Raw genomic sequence first — 16,263 nt, forward strand, 5'->3', positions numbered from 1 at the left:
GCGTTGGCAGGATGGAGTGTCCTTGGCAGCAGCCCAGGCCGAGGAGGCAGCAGCCGGAAGGTTCCGGAGTGGCGCTGTGGTTGCAGGGCACGGGGATGTCCAGGGAGGCCGCCCTGCTGGGTCTGAGGGGGGACTCCCCGCTCCCCCCGGCAATGCTGGCTGGAGTTCAAGGCCTGGGGCAGGAGGGCGCCCCCGGTGGAAGCTCATCTCTGTCCTCGGAGGGGCCCCAGGCCCGCCAGGGCCACCCTGTTTCCACCGGGTTGGCGACAGCCCTGCAGAGGCAGCCTCTTGGCCGCGGCACGAGCCCACGCAGAGGCCATAATTTGGTTGGCACGGCCCATCCCCCGAGGGCTTCAACATGGCAGCCGACTGCCAACCACAACCACACCGCATCCTCCTTCCTCGGCCTCACGTCCCCTTGCAGAAAGGGTCCCACCGCAGACCACACAGGTGGGAGGGACCCGGGGACACCTGGGCCTCCAACCTCCAGAGCCTGTGGGTCTGGATTACTGAGGCGAAAGTCACATGACGTGAAATGAACGGTCTTAAAGAGAACAGGCCTGCGGGGCGCTGAGGACAGGCACCGCGTTCTGCAACCACAACCTCTAACTTGTTCCAGAACCTCTGCACCCCCGTTATGTGCTGAGTGCTCGTGTCCCCGCGCCCCCCCAAGTCGTATGTTGAGGCCCGAAGCCCCTACCCTCAGCATGGCTGTTATCTGGAGGGGGGGCTTCTAAGTAATCGAGGTTAAGTGAAGAAAGAAGGGGTTGGGCCCCGATCCAACAGGGTTCACGTCCTTGTAGGAAGAGCCCGCAGAGCCTGCTTGCTGGGAAAGGTGCGCTTGGAACTCGAGAGAGTTCTCGCCAGACTCCAATGTTGCTGGCACCTTGATCTTGGACTTCTCAGCCTCCAGAACCACCATGAATTAAATTTCTGTTGTTCCAGTTGCCAGGTCTATAATTTTGTTAGGGCGGTCCAAACAAATGAATGCACACCTCAAAAACAAACCCTGTACCTGTGCTCCCGGGGAGCTCAGTCAGTTGAGTGTCCGGCTTCGGCTCAGGTCATGATCTCAGGGTTTGTGAGTTTGAGCCCCGCGTCGGGCTCTGTGCTGACAGATCGGAGCCTGGAGCCTGCTTCGGATTCTGTGTCTCCCTTTCTCTCTGCCCCTTTCCCCACTCACACTCTCTGTCTCTCAAAATCCCAAAGCCGTACCCATCAAGGAGTGACTCCCTGACTATCAGCTGCCTTCATCCTGCCCCCGTGGATTTCCCAGTTCTGAACATTTTCTAGAAACAGAATCCTGAAACACACAACCTTTTTGTCTAGGTTCTTACACCGAGAGTAATGTTCTTCAGGTTCATCCACACGGCAGCACAGACACAGATCGGGACTGGACGCTCCTTGAGGCTAAATCACGCTCCCTCACGTCTCCACGTACCCAGAATGGACGTGCCACCGTTTGCCAGGCCGTCCAGCCCCCGACGGCCATTTGGGTTGTTTGCGCATTTTGGTTACTGTGGATCGGGCTGTTATGAACACGCATGTATACGCATATTCGTCTGAGTGTCTTCAGTTCTTCTGGGCGCAAACCTATGCTCGGACCGGCCAGGTCACAGGGCCATCCTGCCGAGCGGTTTTCCCCGGTGGCTGCACCGTTCCATGTCCCCGTCGGCGGGCTGAAGTCTCCATTAGGAGACGAACAGAGAAGCCTACTGTCTTCCTTTGCTTCGCTTCTGGGGCTGGGGAGGGGGTGCAGGTGAGCCTCCCCCAGGCCAGGCCCCACCCAGGGAGGTCAGGACTGTCAGAACTGGAGGGGGAGGGGGGCCTGAGTGGGCCTCAGGCTGGAGGGAGAGAACTCTAAACACGGGCTGGGTACAGAATCGTCTCCTACCTAGTTTCTTCCCAGCCTGTCCTCAGAGACAGGGGGTTCGGGGGCAGGGGGCTTGCGGGCAAACTCCAGCATCTGGTGGGAGGTCCTTGGCCACCGCGGAGTGTGGAAGGGCCCACCCTAAGTATGGATGCATGCCCCTGGGGCCTCGGGTGCCCGCGCCGAGCGTGGGTGTGGCTCCTGGGGTCTTGGGTCCCCACCCAGAGCATGGGTGTGGCCCCTGGGGCGGACGGTCACACCTGGGTCACGGGTGCCCGCTCTGAGCCAGGCTGGCAGCCTTCCCCATTTAGGTGTGGCCGTGGCAGGGATCAGCGATCAGCGGTCATAAGTAGGAATCTACCCACCACCTCCCTGCCTCCTGCTCCTCCCCACTCACCCCTCCTCCTGCGCAGCCAAGGAGTTCTGAGAGAGCTTCGCCAAGTTCTTTGCGTATTCCTCTTCAATTTTTATCCTGCAAAAGGGAGGAAATGCAACACGTCAGGTCTCGGATGCAGGACTGCGGGTCTGCCCTGCCGCGTGGGAACTCTGTGAAGGAAACTGCTAGACCAGACGCTTCACAGTTCAAGGCTCTTGTCCGTCAGCCTGACACACAGCAGGTGTTCCCCAAACATCTGCTGAATGAATGAACCTCTCTGAACGTCAGTCTCTTCTTCTGTGAAATGGGATGTTCCCAGCCGTCTGCTGGGCTGTGGTTCACGCAGCTCCCAGCCCAGGGCTGGACCCTCGGGAGGCCTTCCCATGAATGAAGGGATGCCCGGTGCGGTCCTCGCCTCCCTTCCCGCCCCCAGCGCTCCGGGTTTAGACCCTCCAAGGCGGTGACACCCGCGGGAGAAGGGACAGCACCTCTTCCTTCTGGCCTCCCAGCCCCCAGTGCCTCTAACGGTCAGGCCTGCAGGGCACAGGATTTCCATGGAAACCAGGCAGTACCCCGAGCAGGCGGCTGATTCCGCTTCCCTGGGGAGGGGAGCTGCCGTGGGCTTTGCTCCCAGCAGGCGGGCGCTTGACACACGTCCAAGGCTACGCTCCAGGAAGTGTTTCCTATTATCTGGCACATGGTGTTAAAGGGCCACCAAAGGCACTGCTCACCCCTGCGTGGTCCTCTGGGCCGCCTGGGGACAGGGGCTGCCACTCAGAAGCCCCGAGCCCGTCGCTCGGCAAAGGGGAAGGCCCCAGAGATGCTCTGAGGGGCCAGAGCCCTTGTTCCCAGGGGCTCCGAAGCTGATGGGCCAAGGGTGTGGCGATGTGGGGACGGGTGGCCTGACCGAGCCCTGAGGCATCGTCCTGAGCAAGAATCACTTTCTGCTTTGGCCTGAGAGACCCAGAGCCATGCTCCTTCTCTCTCCGCTCTCACGGCCCGCTCTGGCCGCCTCCGGGTCCGGCTGGAGTCTATCTCCCTCTCCGTCACTTCCTAGCCATTGCTCTGCCCTCCCCAGGGTGACATGGAGGGGGGGCAGTCTGCAGGCCCCAGCCCGAGGCCAACACGGCTCTCCCGAAAGCAGATGTAACCACGGCACACTCCTAGCTTCACCTCTCCAAAGACCCCTCAATGTCAATGGCTCGGGGGTCTGGCTGTTCCTGAATGTCACCTCTGCCCCCACCCCGCCCACCTGTCCCAGGCCGCGGCCTCGGCAAACCACCGGCCCGGCTCGCTCTCCCTGTGCACCTCCACTCTCCCCTGCCCCCTAGCAGACCCCGGCGGACCGAGAAAAGTCTGCATCCCTCGCGGAAGACCAGAGTGTTGTATAACGCCAGATCCCATTTATCTGCCAACAGTGTCTTTCTGAAAGCAGGAACCGTAAGTGTGTCCCAACTTCGGCTCTACGGCCTGTTCCTATTTTTTTTTTAACTTTTAAGAAATGTTTGTTTATTTCAGAGAATGAAACGAAATATGAGTGGGGGAGGGGCAGAAAGAGAGGAAGACACAGCACCCTAAGCAGGCTGCAGGCTCCGGGCTCCGAGCTGTCAGCACAGAGCCCGATGCGGGGCTCAAGCCCACAAGCTGTGAGATCATGACCTGAGCCGAAGTCGGATGCTTCACCGACTGAGCCCCTCGGCTCCCCCGTCCGTGCCTGTTTGATACTGTTGTTTCCCCACACCTGAGCTGTGAGCCCCACATTCTCCCTATTCCCTGCCAGCATAATGGGTCCTAGAACAAAGATTTGATTAAACAAATAGACAGCATGCGTCATAAGGAAAAGGGGTGCTTTAAAATGCTCGGGAATTATTACTAAAGGATTATTATAATTAAAACCATTTAAAAAATATGTTATTTACTGTCAGAATTTCCAGCGTATCCTGGAAAGTGTAGATGGAAACCTGCATGCATGCGCGTGTGCACACGGATGTGCAGTGTGTGTGCCAGTGAGGGTGAGCTCACAGGGTCTCAGAGTGAGGGGGAACTGAAAGGGCAGGAAGTGGAGAAGGAGTTAAAAATTTTTTTAATTTCTGTTTTTAAATTTATTTTTGAGAGATAGAGAGAGACAGCACAAGCAGGGGAGGGTCAGAGAGAGAAGGAGACCCAGAATCTGAAACAGGCTCCAGGCTCTGAGCTGTCAGCACAGAGCCCAACGTGGGGCTCGAACCCATGAACCATGAGATCATGACCTGAGCCGAAGCGGGACGCTCACCTGACTGAGCCCCCAGGCGCCCTGAGAAGGAACTTCTTATAATCTGTCCTGTTTGCATCTGGCTGAATGTACTGTGTCCTCCGTCCTTCAGCAAAACCACAGTGAGAACCTGGGCACGTGTCCCAGTGACCCCACCCGGCTCTTCCATCAGACTGAGCCCCCCCCCCCTCCAAGGCAGGGATGGGGGAACAGGGTCAAAGTCTGGGACACAGCTTTGGTTCAGAGATGAAAGAACAAGGGAACATTCTCCTTTCTTGTTATGATGGGAATGGGGCGTCAAATGGGGGCCACGCGGGTCGGCCAAGGGGCAGAGCCAGTCCATGTGCAGACGCTGCAGGGGAGGAAGGTTCCAGCAACCTAGAGGGTGGCCCCCTCCACAGGGCTGGCTGCCACTGGGCTCCGGCCATGCTCTCCAGACCTTTCTCCCTTCTCCAGACATGCCAGAGAGCCAGCTTGTCATGTAAAATCTACCAATTTAACAACAACAACAACAACAACAACAAAAATGCTTAAGGTTCAAGCCTTAAAAATATCACACAGACCAAAGCCATGCGGCTGGAGGTGATATTGGTCCCAAGAGCCACATCAGGGGCCTCCGGCCTCACGCTCTGGTGAGCGGCACTGACCACGCCTGGTGCTGGGCGGCCAGAGGGTGCATCCCAGGCGCTTGCCCCCAGCAGGCAGGCGCTTGACAAAGCCCACGCCAACCTTGGGCTCAGGGTGGGGGTGTGACCCGTCCCAGGAGCTGGAAGGGGTCCCGGGTCTCACCTCTCCCGGATGAACTCTGACATCTCCTTCTGCATCTGTTTGCCCTTTAGTTGCTTCTGCAGGAGCAGCTCAAAGCCAGCCACGGTGCCGTTGCCCTGGGGGTCCTTCTTATCAGCCTGGAGAGGACACAGCACCGGAGAGTTTAGGTGACGAGGGTGTCGGGGTGCAGGGACGGGGGCCCCGGGGGGGATCCGGGTGCGCCTGGCAAGCAGACCTCAGGCCAGGAGGGCTGCGTCCCTCTGCCCCCAGCTTGTGTCTCATCTGGTGCACCCCACCCCCACGAACCCCGGGGACCGCCCCCGCCGCCCCACACCTGTGACACCAGATCCTCACGGCCTGAGGAAGAAGAGCAAAGTCAGGTGGCCAGGACCGCAGGCATCAGCCCCCACCCCCCTACCGGCTTCCTGCTCCCAACCAGGCAGCCCTGCCGCTGGGGAGAAGCTCTGGGGAGCCTTGGTGGCCTGATCCTAAGCTGGGACAGTCTGTGGCCTTGAGGGGGTGCAGGTGAGCCGGACCCTACGCCCTCCCGTCTCCCGCCAGCTCCCCGCACTGGCCAGGCCTCGGCAATCCTCTCTTGCACATTCACAAAGAGCACAATGGCTTCCGGAAAGACCGGATTGAAGGGCAGGGTGCCAGGGCTGACAACCCAGCTGGGGGGTTGCTGCATCTGTGAGGCGGGGTGCGCTGGCACCGGCCCGGCACGGTCGTCTCCGGAAAAATGACCTCTGGAAATGGCTCAGCACAGGGCTCCCCCTCCACTCACTGCTCGATGCATGGTATCTAATATTAGTTACTTTTTTAAAGTTTATTTATTTACTTTGAGAGAGCGAGAAAGAGGGGAAGGGGCAGACAGAGGGAGAGAGAACCCTAAGCAGGCTCCGGACTGTCAGCGCCCAGCCCGGCACAGGGCTTGAACTCACCAACTGTGAGATCATGACCTGAGCCGAGATCAAGAGGCACCGAGTGAGCCACCCAGGTGCCCTTAATGTTAGTTACATTTTAAATAAGTCAGGAGTCGGGAAGATGGCCAAGTCAACAAAATGGGATTTGTTCTGCAAACACTTAAAATTTCAGAGTTCAAGGTTTTCTTCTGTTTTGCCTGCAATTCCCTAAGGACCGCTGCCCGCCTCCAGCCGGGGCCCCCTAGGCTCACCCTGGCCTCTGCCCACGTGGCTCTCAGAGACTTCCCTTCACCTAAACCCGTGTCCTCCTGCCTCCACTAGGTCTTTCCCCACCAGGAATCCACACTCCACTGCTCTGCTACTTCATGGAAAAAAGTTAAATACACATCCTTGGATATCAGACAGGTGCATCCATGGGGACTCTGTCCCAGGGTCAAAGACACCTGGTCCTTGCCTCAGCTCAGCAACTGGGTGATGCGCCCAGGTCTTTCTAAGCTTGGGCACCGTCTCCTCGATGCCCTTTACCTTTGCAATAAGACTAGGTTACATCTCTAAGATCCTTTCCAGAGCTGACGTTTTAGGGGAAGTGAATTTCAGAAAGGGGTGGGTGATGCCTGGAGAGAACCCCACTTCCCATTGTCAAGCATTTGAAAACTTTATGGACACCCCCCTCCCCCAGAACTCTCTCCCAATGTGGGGTCTCCCAGCCTCAGGTGAAGCCCTTTGGGCCACACTGCTAATACTTCTTGTGACAGGCAGATCACTACCACACAAAACACACCATGCTTCTCCAGGTATGTCAGGGTTTGTTTTTTTAATATTTATTTTTGAAAGACAGAGTATGAGCAGGGTGTGGGGGCAGGACAAAGAGAGGGAGACACAGAATCAGAAGCAGGCTCCAGGCTCTGAGCCTCATGGGGGCTCGAACCCATGAACCGTGAGATCATGACCTGAGCTGACGTCGGATGCTTAACCGACTGAGCTCCCCAGGTGCCCCCTCTCCAGGTATGTTTAAGATTTGTGCACCTCACCGTGTGAATGCTATACCTTGAGAAAAAAGCAAAAGTGGGTGCCTGGGTGGCTGGGGCGGTTGATCATCTGACTCTTGATTTTGGCTCAAGTCATGGTCTCGGGGTTTGTGGGTTTGAGCACAGAGCCTGCTTGGGATTCTCTCTCTCCCTCCCCTCTCTTCCCTCTCCTGATCACACGCATGTGCGCACGTGTTCTCTCAAAATAAATAAATAAACTTAACAATTCAAGAAAAAGAAAAAGAAAAATCCCCCCAAATACCAAGCCTCAGTTGCCTCCCACATAGGCTGGGTGTGCGGGCAATCTGTCCACACTCGGGAAAACCAGCCGGAGGGGGTGGACCTCAATGACCGTGTCAGCAGGGAGATTTCTGTTAAGCAGACAAGATGGTGGTCAGGGAAATAAAACCCTAGAGCAAGGGGCAGAGTCCCAGCAGAGCCTGAATGGGGATGAGAACACAGAGATGTGGCTCCCGTGGATGCTGGCCAGGGGCACGGCCACAGGCTCCCCTCTCGGTCCCCAGGGCTCCCCGATGCCCCCACACGATGCCCCACGCATGCTGGCCTTCAGCTCCCAGGGTCTCCGAACGCCCTGCTTCCCACGTCCCTGTTTAGGGGCGGCGTCTATAAACGCAGCCGCTCCGTCCTCGTGTCTCCTGGGCCCCCGCACCTGCCGCTGACCCCCGCCCTGCCCGCTCCCAGCCCTTCCCGCGCTATGCTCCTCACCCAGGTCACATCCCATGCCCACATCTTCCGACTACAGACAGCATAAAAACTAGCGGGTTCCCAGCGCCGACAGAGTCCCGTACACTCCGTCCCCCGCTCAGCGTGAGTCACCTCTGAGCTCACCCCTCAGGCCTGATGCCCCCCCAGAGCCCTCCCCACGATGTCTGCCACCTCTGCACGGACCCCCAGCATCTGGAAGAAACACAGCTGGGCTGAGAGGACTCACTGGGCGCCTCCGAGAGTGCAAGTGACTCGTTAACAGAACAAAAGCACTTTTGTCGAGCGCTTGGTTATTAGCACATCTAAAAAAGGGTAGTCATCCATTCCACACGGGTAGTGAAAGTTATTTATTCTGTTTATTTACTGTTCCTCAGGGTCGCTGCAAATGTTTTCCTTTTTTCCCCAAAGTGTACAATTCAGTGGTTTTGAATACGGTCACAAGCTTGTGCACTCATCACCGCTGCGCAAATCCAGGAGGCCACGTAGGTGTGAAAGTCATCGCTGACTTTCAGATGCAAATGCCGACTATTCCCAGAGTTTCTGAGCAGGTGAGCTGTGCATTTGTCAAAAGGTATTTATTCAATAGTGGGAAAAAATACCCTTCGCATAAACTCACCACCTTCACCATTTTTAAGTGTGCCGCTCAGTGACCTCACGTCCGTGGTCCTACGTGGCCATCGCCAGTGCCCTTCTCCAGAACCTCTTCTTATCTTGCAAAATTGAAACTCTGCACTCAGGAAACGGGATCCTAGGGCCACAGCTGCTAAAGGTGGAGCTCTCTACCGATCCCAGCCCCCAACCTCCTCTCACTGATGGAAGCAGAGAGGCCCGAAGTGTTTGCCCAATGTGTCCAGCCAAGGAGTGGCCCTCAGGCTTATCTGCATTCTGTCCAGGCCATTGTTCCCATGTGGCCCTGCAGGAAAATCCTATGGATTCTCAGAGATTTATGGAATCATCTGGACTCCAAGAGGGGCTTAAATTCCTGCCTCGGAGGCTAAGTCTCCTGTTGAGACCTAACGAGGGGACTCCCTTCTTTGAGCTCAAGGCCCCTCATGCCCTTCCAGCTGTCCACTCCGATCCTCGGCGGGGGTGGGGGAGGGGCGCTCACGGAGCGGGGGGAACCCGAGGCCCCACTTACCCAGAAGTAGTCACAGTAGCTCCACTCCGTTGGCTTCAGCAGCTGCTGCTCTGGTATCGTGTCCGGATGAGGGAATGTCACGCAGTTTATCTGCAGGGCACAGGACAAGGGAGAACGTGACTTCCCTGGACGGCTGGGGACAGCTGGGAGGCTCCGCGTCTGGGACACAGGACTACCGACGTCCCTTTTCAGTGACCACTGGATAGATCGTGCAGGGCGACCCTGGGAGGCTCATGCTTTTTTGGATGAACGGGACCCACGCCCGGCCCTGAGGGGCTAGAATTGGTCAGAACTCTCTGGAAGGCGGCGTGGTAACAGGACACATGAAAACCACACAGCCTGGGCCTCCGACCCCACGACTGCTCATCAAAACCAGCCGCGATGATGGATCCGCATGTGTGTGCACCGTGTCTGCCAGCACCCACGCAACCGTGGGGCAGAGGGGCATCCGTGGGGTCCGCATCGAGAGCAGCGGACACCGGGAGAAAGTTCTGACGTGGTGCTGCGGACGGGGCGCCGGGTCGTACGACTGAGTGGGGAAGAAAAGCCCCAGACGTGAGACGGCACTCAGAGCTTGACACCACTTGTACAGGAAAAAGAGAGGGAGAGAGAGCAGGAGAAAGTGTGTGCACAGTTGGGTATTTACGTACAGAACACTTCTGGAAGCCGATAACATCACCTGCTCCCAGAGAAAGGAATTCCGTGGTTGAGGGTCAGGGCGACAGGTTACCCTGTGTGTTTTATTTCATAAAAAGGAGCATTTAAAGGACCGTCCAGGGTGCGTGCGCGGGGCTGGCCCTCGGCCGGGACAGGGCGGCGCACACAGTCCTGCCACCGTCTCCCACTCTCCTGCCCGGGCTTGTCCGCGGCACCCAGCGTGTTACCGCTGCTCCTGCTGGACCCGGTTCAAGCCCGGGATCCGCTCCCGCAGAGCCTGCTGCTTCGTGTCCTTCACAGGAGCCTCGTTGGAGCCTCTGGGCTCCTTGCCTAAGGGTGCAAGCCCTGCAGACTCTAAGCCTCACACGGGGCCCGCAGGGGCTGCAGGGGGGCCGTCTGATGTCCAAGGCAGGGGCTGTACAGGAGCCCAGGGCTCCTCTGTCACTTAAGCTTCCACTTCCTGATCTCAGCTCAGGTCATGACCTCACGGTTCGTGAGTTTGGGCCCGTGTCAGGGTCTACACTGACAGCACGGAGCCCGCTTGGGATTCTCTCTCTCTCTCCCTCTCTCTCTGCCCCTGCCCTGCTCACATTCTCTCTCCCTTTCTCTCAAAATAAATAAACTTTAAAAAAGAAAAAAGAAAACCCCAGGGATCTGGACAGAGGCCACCAACTCCAAAGCCGGTGGTACCTCTTGCTCAGAAGCTGGAATGTGATGGGGGTGGTGGGGGGAGTGGCCTTGGCGTCGGGAAGGGGTGGTGTCCACGGACACGCATGTAACCAGCGGGTCCCTCCTGGCTCCTGCCGTCTGATGCCGACCCAGCACGAGGAGCCCGGTGGGCCGTCGGGTCAAACGACTCCAGAGAAGCCCAAACCGGGGAGTATTAGGCGAAGCGTCTCAAGGTTTAGATGCTGGCAAGTGATTCAAAGTTGGTGATGATGATAACAAGGTCAATGTCAACAAACCAATTTCTCTGCCGGCCGGGTGGGGCCCATGGGGCCCCCAGCCATATCCTCAGGTTCGGGGGCTTGAGGGCGGCTGGACGTGCATCTAGAGCCCCCCGCCTCGTGCCCCCCTGCTGCCAGGGGCACAGGCCTGCCTTACGGGGGGGAGAAGTCCCAGCCAAGGACAGGGGGCCCCTCCCCTCCTGGACACCGACGCCTGGCGGAAGGGAGGGCCCAGATTCCCATTCTGACGGAAAAGCCCGAGCGGCAGGAATGAGCCAGAGAACACCAGAGACGGGAACACTGATTTCCGCCAAGGTCAAGGTGCAGGCTCGAGGGACCCACTGGGGTGGGGAGTTTCCACCCCGAGGTGTCACTGGCGTGCAGGCGCCTGCTGTAGGGGTGCGGGAGGGCCGCCCTCAGTGGCCAGCATCCAGCTGCTGTCTCCCCAGACCCTCCCTCCAGCCTGAGGCTCAAGGCCGTCCAGAGGGGAGTCTCCTTCGGGGGCATCGGCGACCCGCTGCTGCGTGGGCCTCCCGTTGAACCGTGAAAACGAGGGCTGGATTCCAAAGTTTCACGCAGTCCTAAATTTCACGTTCTAGCTATTCTTGTTTCCAAAGATAACTCCACTACGGGGCATCCTTATTTCGCCTAATAATGTGGTCCGTGAAAATTCAGACCAAATCTAATGACAAATTAATGATGACATCCAGTTGGGCCCTAAGGATCACAGAGGTGGGGGGATGGGGGTGCCCGGCAGTGGACACAAGCGTCTTCCAGGGTGTCCTGTGGGCGGCTAGGGGCGAGGGGTCCTGTAGCCCCTTCCACCACTGAGGGGAGCCGGCTGGGCTGGGGGAGGTGGGTGGGGAGGACGAGGGCTCACCCCTGTTGCTGCTCACACCACTTTGTGAGGACAGACTGGTTGGGGACCCCAGGGCGCCTGTCGCCACCTCTACCAACTCTGGTTTTCTGATGGCTGGCGCCCAGCAGTTCTAGGGGGTTTCCCAGATGCTCACAGAGCCCTGCGCCCCCTGGTAGGCGACTGGAGAACTGCACCCCGCTGCCCGCCCCTCCCATCCCCTCCCCCACCCCCGGAGGCTGTGTAATCACCCTGAGGCACTGGACAGCCCTCACTCAGGCACCCCGCCAGGAGCCTTGCGCGCATTCCTAGGTCAGCATCTGAGCAAGCCCGCCAGCTGGGTACCATGGGCCTCATTTTATACGAAGACACAAGATCACGGACCCGAGTCAGTCCGAATCCGAGCCGGGCTGACCACAGAGCTCAAGCCCTCAGCCACAGAGCCGTCGGGGTGGCCGCTTACTCGTCCGCTTCCCATGCAAGTGTCTGTCGAGTGGCGACTTCGTGTCACGGGCTCCTCTAGAGCCTTCCAGCGCCTTGCACACACGCATCTGTAATTACACTTCTCACGACTCATGAGCATCTCTTTTCTTGCCAGACGGTCTGCTCTGCGAGGAGGGGGAGGCCCTTTCCCTGCTGTGGCCCCATGGCCTGCCAAGCACGGGCCCCACGGGTGCTCAGGAAGCGTTTTTGGTGCGGTGGCCGAAGGGCCAGGGACGGACGGACAGACTGCTCTCCGTCTCAACGGTTTTGTAGCCTCGTGAGGAAGGCGCACAAGTCAATAAGGGATTGCAGCGCTTTGGGATAAATGTACTACTGGGTTTAAACATGGGCGCTGGGGCTGCAGGAAGGGCTAGGGACGGGGGAGGAATCAGAGAAAGAGAGAGAGAGAGAATTAGGTACTAAGAGGGTCAGGGTCTGGCCGATAGGGAGTGGGAGGTATAGAGAGTTGTATGGGGGGAAAGGACTGCACAGGTGCGGACTGTGCTGGGAAACGGGCAGGGAGCAGTCAAAACTGAGGCCAGAGGGGCGCCCCACAGGCATGGGAGCCCGGAGGTGCCCTGCAGCACAGCAGCCTGACTGGGCTGCTTGTGGGGGGAGCGCTTTGGGTGCAGCAGAGAGGGCTTCCTGGAGGAGGAACGCCGATCCGGGCCACCAGGGATGCTGCCTGGGGACGAGTCCTTCCAGGGCCTCCCAGGCACAGCCAGAGCCCGCCGAGAGCTAGTAACACGCCAGACCTTGTCCTGCTTTGCACGTACCACCCCACTTTACCATCATGCCCGGGCCGGCAGGCACTCTGTTATCTCCACGCTACAGAGCAGGAAACTAAGGCACAAAGAGGTTAGGTAAGTTACTCGAAATCACACAGCTTGTGTGTAACGGTGGAGTCACGGTCTGAAGTCAGCGGTCTGGTTTTTAGCTTCTGTCCCACTACCTTCTACGCTCCTACCCAAGGCGGCGCTCAGCCCGAAGGAGGGGGCATGCCTTGCAAGGAGCACTGTTTGGGAGAAGTCCAAGGAGCTGCCCCCTTCCCCCTCGCTCCTCCTGAAATCCCCATCCTTGATCCATCGGTAGCATCTTCACGCGGATACCGACTCTGTTTTCTCCAACCTTCAGATAAATGGAGTAACCCCCTCTCCTCCAGCTGAGCACAGGTCCGACCCTCCCAAGGGGCTGATGCTGGAGTCCCTGAGCTCGTGCCTTCGGCCCCCAGACCCCCGTGCGGAGGCTGCACTGGAGGAGGGCAGAGGTCACGGTCCCTCACGGTCCCGATCTGGGCAGCCGGTTCTGACTTTGCTTCTGGACGGAGGCTGACCTGGGAGGGTGTGGAGGAGAAGCGTCAGAGCCGAGGTCTGCGGAAGCAGGAAGGAAATGACCCAGACGGCTCACCTCCAGCCCACGAGCTCCCTCCCAGAAGGACCACCTCAGGCAGCAGGGAGCTGAGGACCATGGGAGTATCCAGAACCCTCTTTCCAGGACAGGAGTGTGGCTGTGTGGCTTTGTTATGGTCATCTTGTCTGGGATCCTCTAGATTCTGACATGTGTTTGTGCCCAGGGCCGCGAGCTGCCATCAGTGCCCGTCATTCCTCATCAGCAATCGGTCTGCAGCTGGCCCTGCCCGAAGCCTGCCCCAGGCCACCAGTGGGAGGGGCGGCTGGAAATCTCAGAATCAAGCTCTCTCCTGGATCCTCGGTCCTCCACCAAGACCTGGACCCAGACCCGCACGCACCGCCAGACTGCAGGCCGCATCCGGGTGAATCGCTGTAAATGTTTGCTCCGTGGAATCCGCCCCTACAGGACGGGAGACTGCGCACCCCGCCCCTACTCACCAGGAGAGGTTTCCTGCACCCCGGGACCTGGGCGTCTCCTCTTCCCCCCACCCCGTCCCAGTGGCCCTGCAGGGTCTGCTCCCTGGAAAACCGTGAGCTCTAAGGGATCAGAGCCCAGAGGACGAAGGGCTGGGGATGGGGCAGGGAGGGAGCGAGTGCTGTATGGACAGGAAGGAGCAGAGGCACACAGGCCTGGGCACATGCAGGGCCGCCCTGGCACGCAGCCGGCAATGCCCGCCCCACGTCCGGGGCTCTGCCCCTCGTCCCCTGGCCAGTCCCTCCCATCCTCAGTTTCTCCTGCAAACATTCCTGGACGCTCAAGCATTTGTTGACAACCTCTGGGGGTGTTGGTTGGGGTCCCAGAGCAGCCAGACTGTAGGTCCAGGAATCCTTTGGGGAACCTGTGGCCGACTGCACCTTGCAGGCTGGCTTGGAGAGGCACTGATGGAGGTCAGGGGGACGGAGGAGGGAAGGCACGAGGCGGGGGGAGGGGGGTCGGTGAACAAGGTGTGCAGGAGAGGACACCCTGGGGCGGGGCCCCCCAAGCTCCGGCTCAAAGCCAAGGCACAGCGGGGGGACGATGACCATCCCCAGAGGGAGAGCACAGGTCTCCGGGATGGGCGAGGTTTATGGCCGTGTGCCTCAGTTTCCCCTCTGCACACAGGGTTGAGCAGACGAGTGGATGCTGAGCAGTTACTACGAGCCAGGCTCTGTCCTAAGTGCTTTCTGCGTACAGACCCGTTCAGTCCACACACCATCCCCGTGGCACAGATACCCGGCATGTCCCCACTGCACAGATGTGTACACTGAGACCCGAAGGGGCAGAGACTCATCCCGGGCTGTCTGGCTTCAGAGCCCTCATTCACAACCACCACACAACACTGGTCTGTCCCCCACCCCTCACATGGCGAGTGGGGTGTGAAATGAGCTGCTCGGAACACTCCCGGTGCATAATAAGTGCACACCAAAGTAGCAGCCGTGGCTGTTATTGATGCCACTGTGGACGCAACCCTCTTTCTTCCAGAGCAGGACTTTGAGCAGGGCACCCACTCTCGGGGTCATCTCGTGGGGGTGGTCAGAAGCGCTCAGAACCATCCGTGCCGCATGGAGCCCAGGAGAGCAGGCCCCCATTCCCGGCTCCGCCGCCCCGGTGTCCAAAGAGCAAACCCAAGACCACACTTCTCAGGTGTCTGAGCCCTTGGCTGTCTGAGCAGCCGGACGACGCATTTGCTGGCTTTCCCCCAGCGCGGGGCTGGTGTGTGTGTGTGTGTGCGTGTGTGTGTGTAGGGGGGTGTCCTCCCCAGCCTGCACCTGGGGGCCTGGCGGGTTCTGGAAGGGCCCCGGAGGCGGTCTGGTCAAACTCTATTCTTAGGGTGCCTTCTCTTGTTTTTTGTTTTTAACTTTGGTACCTTCTAGAAGGCACCCTGCACAAAGCAAGCCCCTGTGGCTGTAATTTACATGTCACATCGCTGCACGGAGCCCTGTCCACCCCCTCCCACCCCCCCCCTCGTGCACGTGGATGCCCCCTGCCCACCCCGCCCGAGTGGCGTGGGCACGAATCCCAGGATGCCTGCACTCGGCCAGCGTCCGGAGCGGCATCCACAGAAGGGAAGGGTCGGTGTGGAGGTGGGGCAGGGTTGGGGGGAGGCAGGGGGGAGTTTCGGCTACATGCAGGCTCTGGGACTTCCACTCCGCGGTCCACATTGCCATGGCAACCACCCAGCACAGCAGAAAGCCCCAGCTCCGTGCTAACCCGACCTCGGGGAGTCACTTACCGTGATGGTGTTTTCCTTGGTCTGCTTTTTGCCTGGTGAGGAGGATCCCAGGTTCTGGGGAGAGAGGCGGGACACATCGTCAGAGCTGCTCTCCATCCTGGAGGTCTGCGCTTTCTGTTTTCGGGCTCCCTGAAGGCGGGGCGGGGTGGAGGCAGGGTGGAAGCCCCTTGCTGGGGAAGTTCGGGGGGACGCTCGGGCTCCCATTAACCGTTAAGTCACCATGTTTGGGAAGAGGGCAGGCAGGGGGGGGCCTGACTCCACGCCGCTCCGGGGCCGGGCTTTGAAGGCCAACAGGAGGACGCCTCCAGCCCGGGGTCTGAGCACGGGGTCTGCCCCCTCCTCCTCCCCCAGGCCCTGGCCCGGGGAGTTAACCCCTCTGCTGGTGAACCGCGCCGCGCGCCTGCCCGGGAACGGAGAGTTAAAGCGGGCCACCACCTCCATGACTTCTTATTCTGAATCCGACACAGCCAATCCCCAGTCGGGTAACGTGCATGGCGGGGGCGGGGCGGGGCGGCAGGGCCACCTCTGTGATGTGGGAGGTGGGAGGGGCTTCTCAGCAGAGCGGAGGGGTGGCCTTTAGTCATTCAGGCTTCTGACTGCCTTTTGATGTCTTCCCGT

The 16,263-nt window shown here is 59.2% G+C and overlaps 1 protein-coding gene across 1 annotated transcript in view; it reads right to left on the bottom strand.

Moving 5' to 3' along the window:
- GAS7 (growth arrest specific 7) overlaps positions 1-16,046 on the bottom strand; it is a 35,051-nt gene extending 19,005 nt beyond the window's left edge. Inside the window, 4 exon segments of the mRNA XM_029928961.1 lie at positions 2,236-2,342; positions 5,287-5,402; positions 9,081-9,170; positions 15,646-16,046. Of these exon segments, the coding sequence (XP_029784821.1) occupies positions 2,236-2,342; positions 5,287-5,402; positions 9,081-9,170; positions 15,646-15,849 (517 nt within the window). The 5' untranslated portion in view covers positions 15,850-16,046.
- Positions 16,047-16,263: the final 217 nt, after the last annotated feature.

The sequence above is a fragment of the Suricata suricatta genome, chromosome 17 (genome assembly GCF_006229205.1).
Source record: "Suricata suricatta isolate VVHF042 chromosome 17, meerkat_22Aug2017_6uvM2_HiC, whole genome shotgun sequence".
Classification (NCBI taxonomy): Eukaryota; Metazoa; Chordata; class Mammalia; order Carnivora; family Herpestidae; genus Suricata; species Suricata suricatta.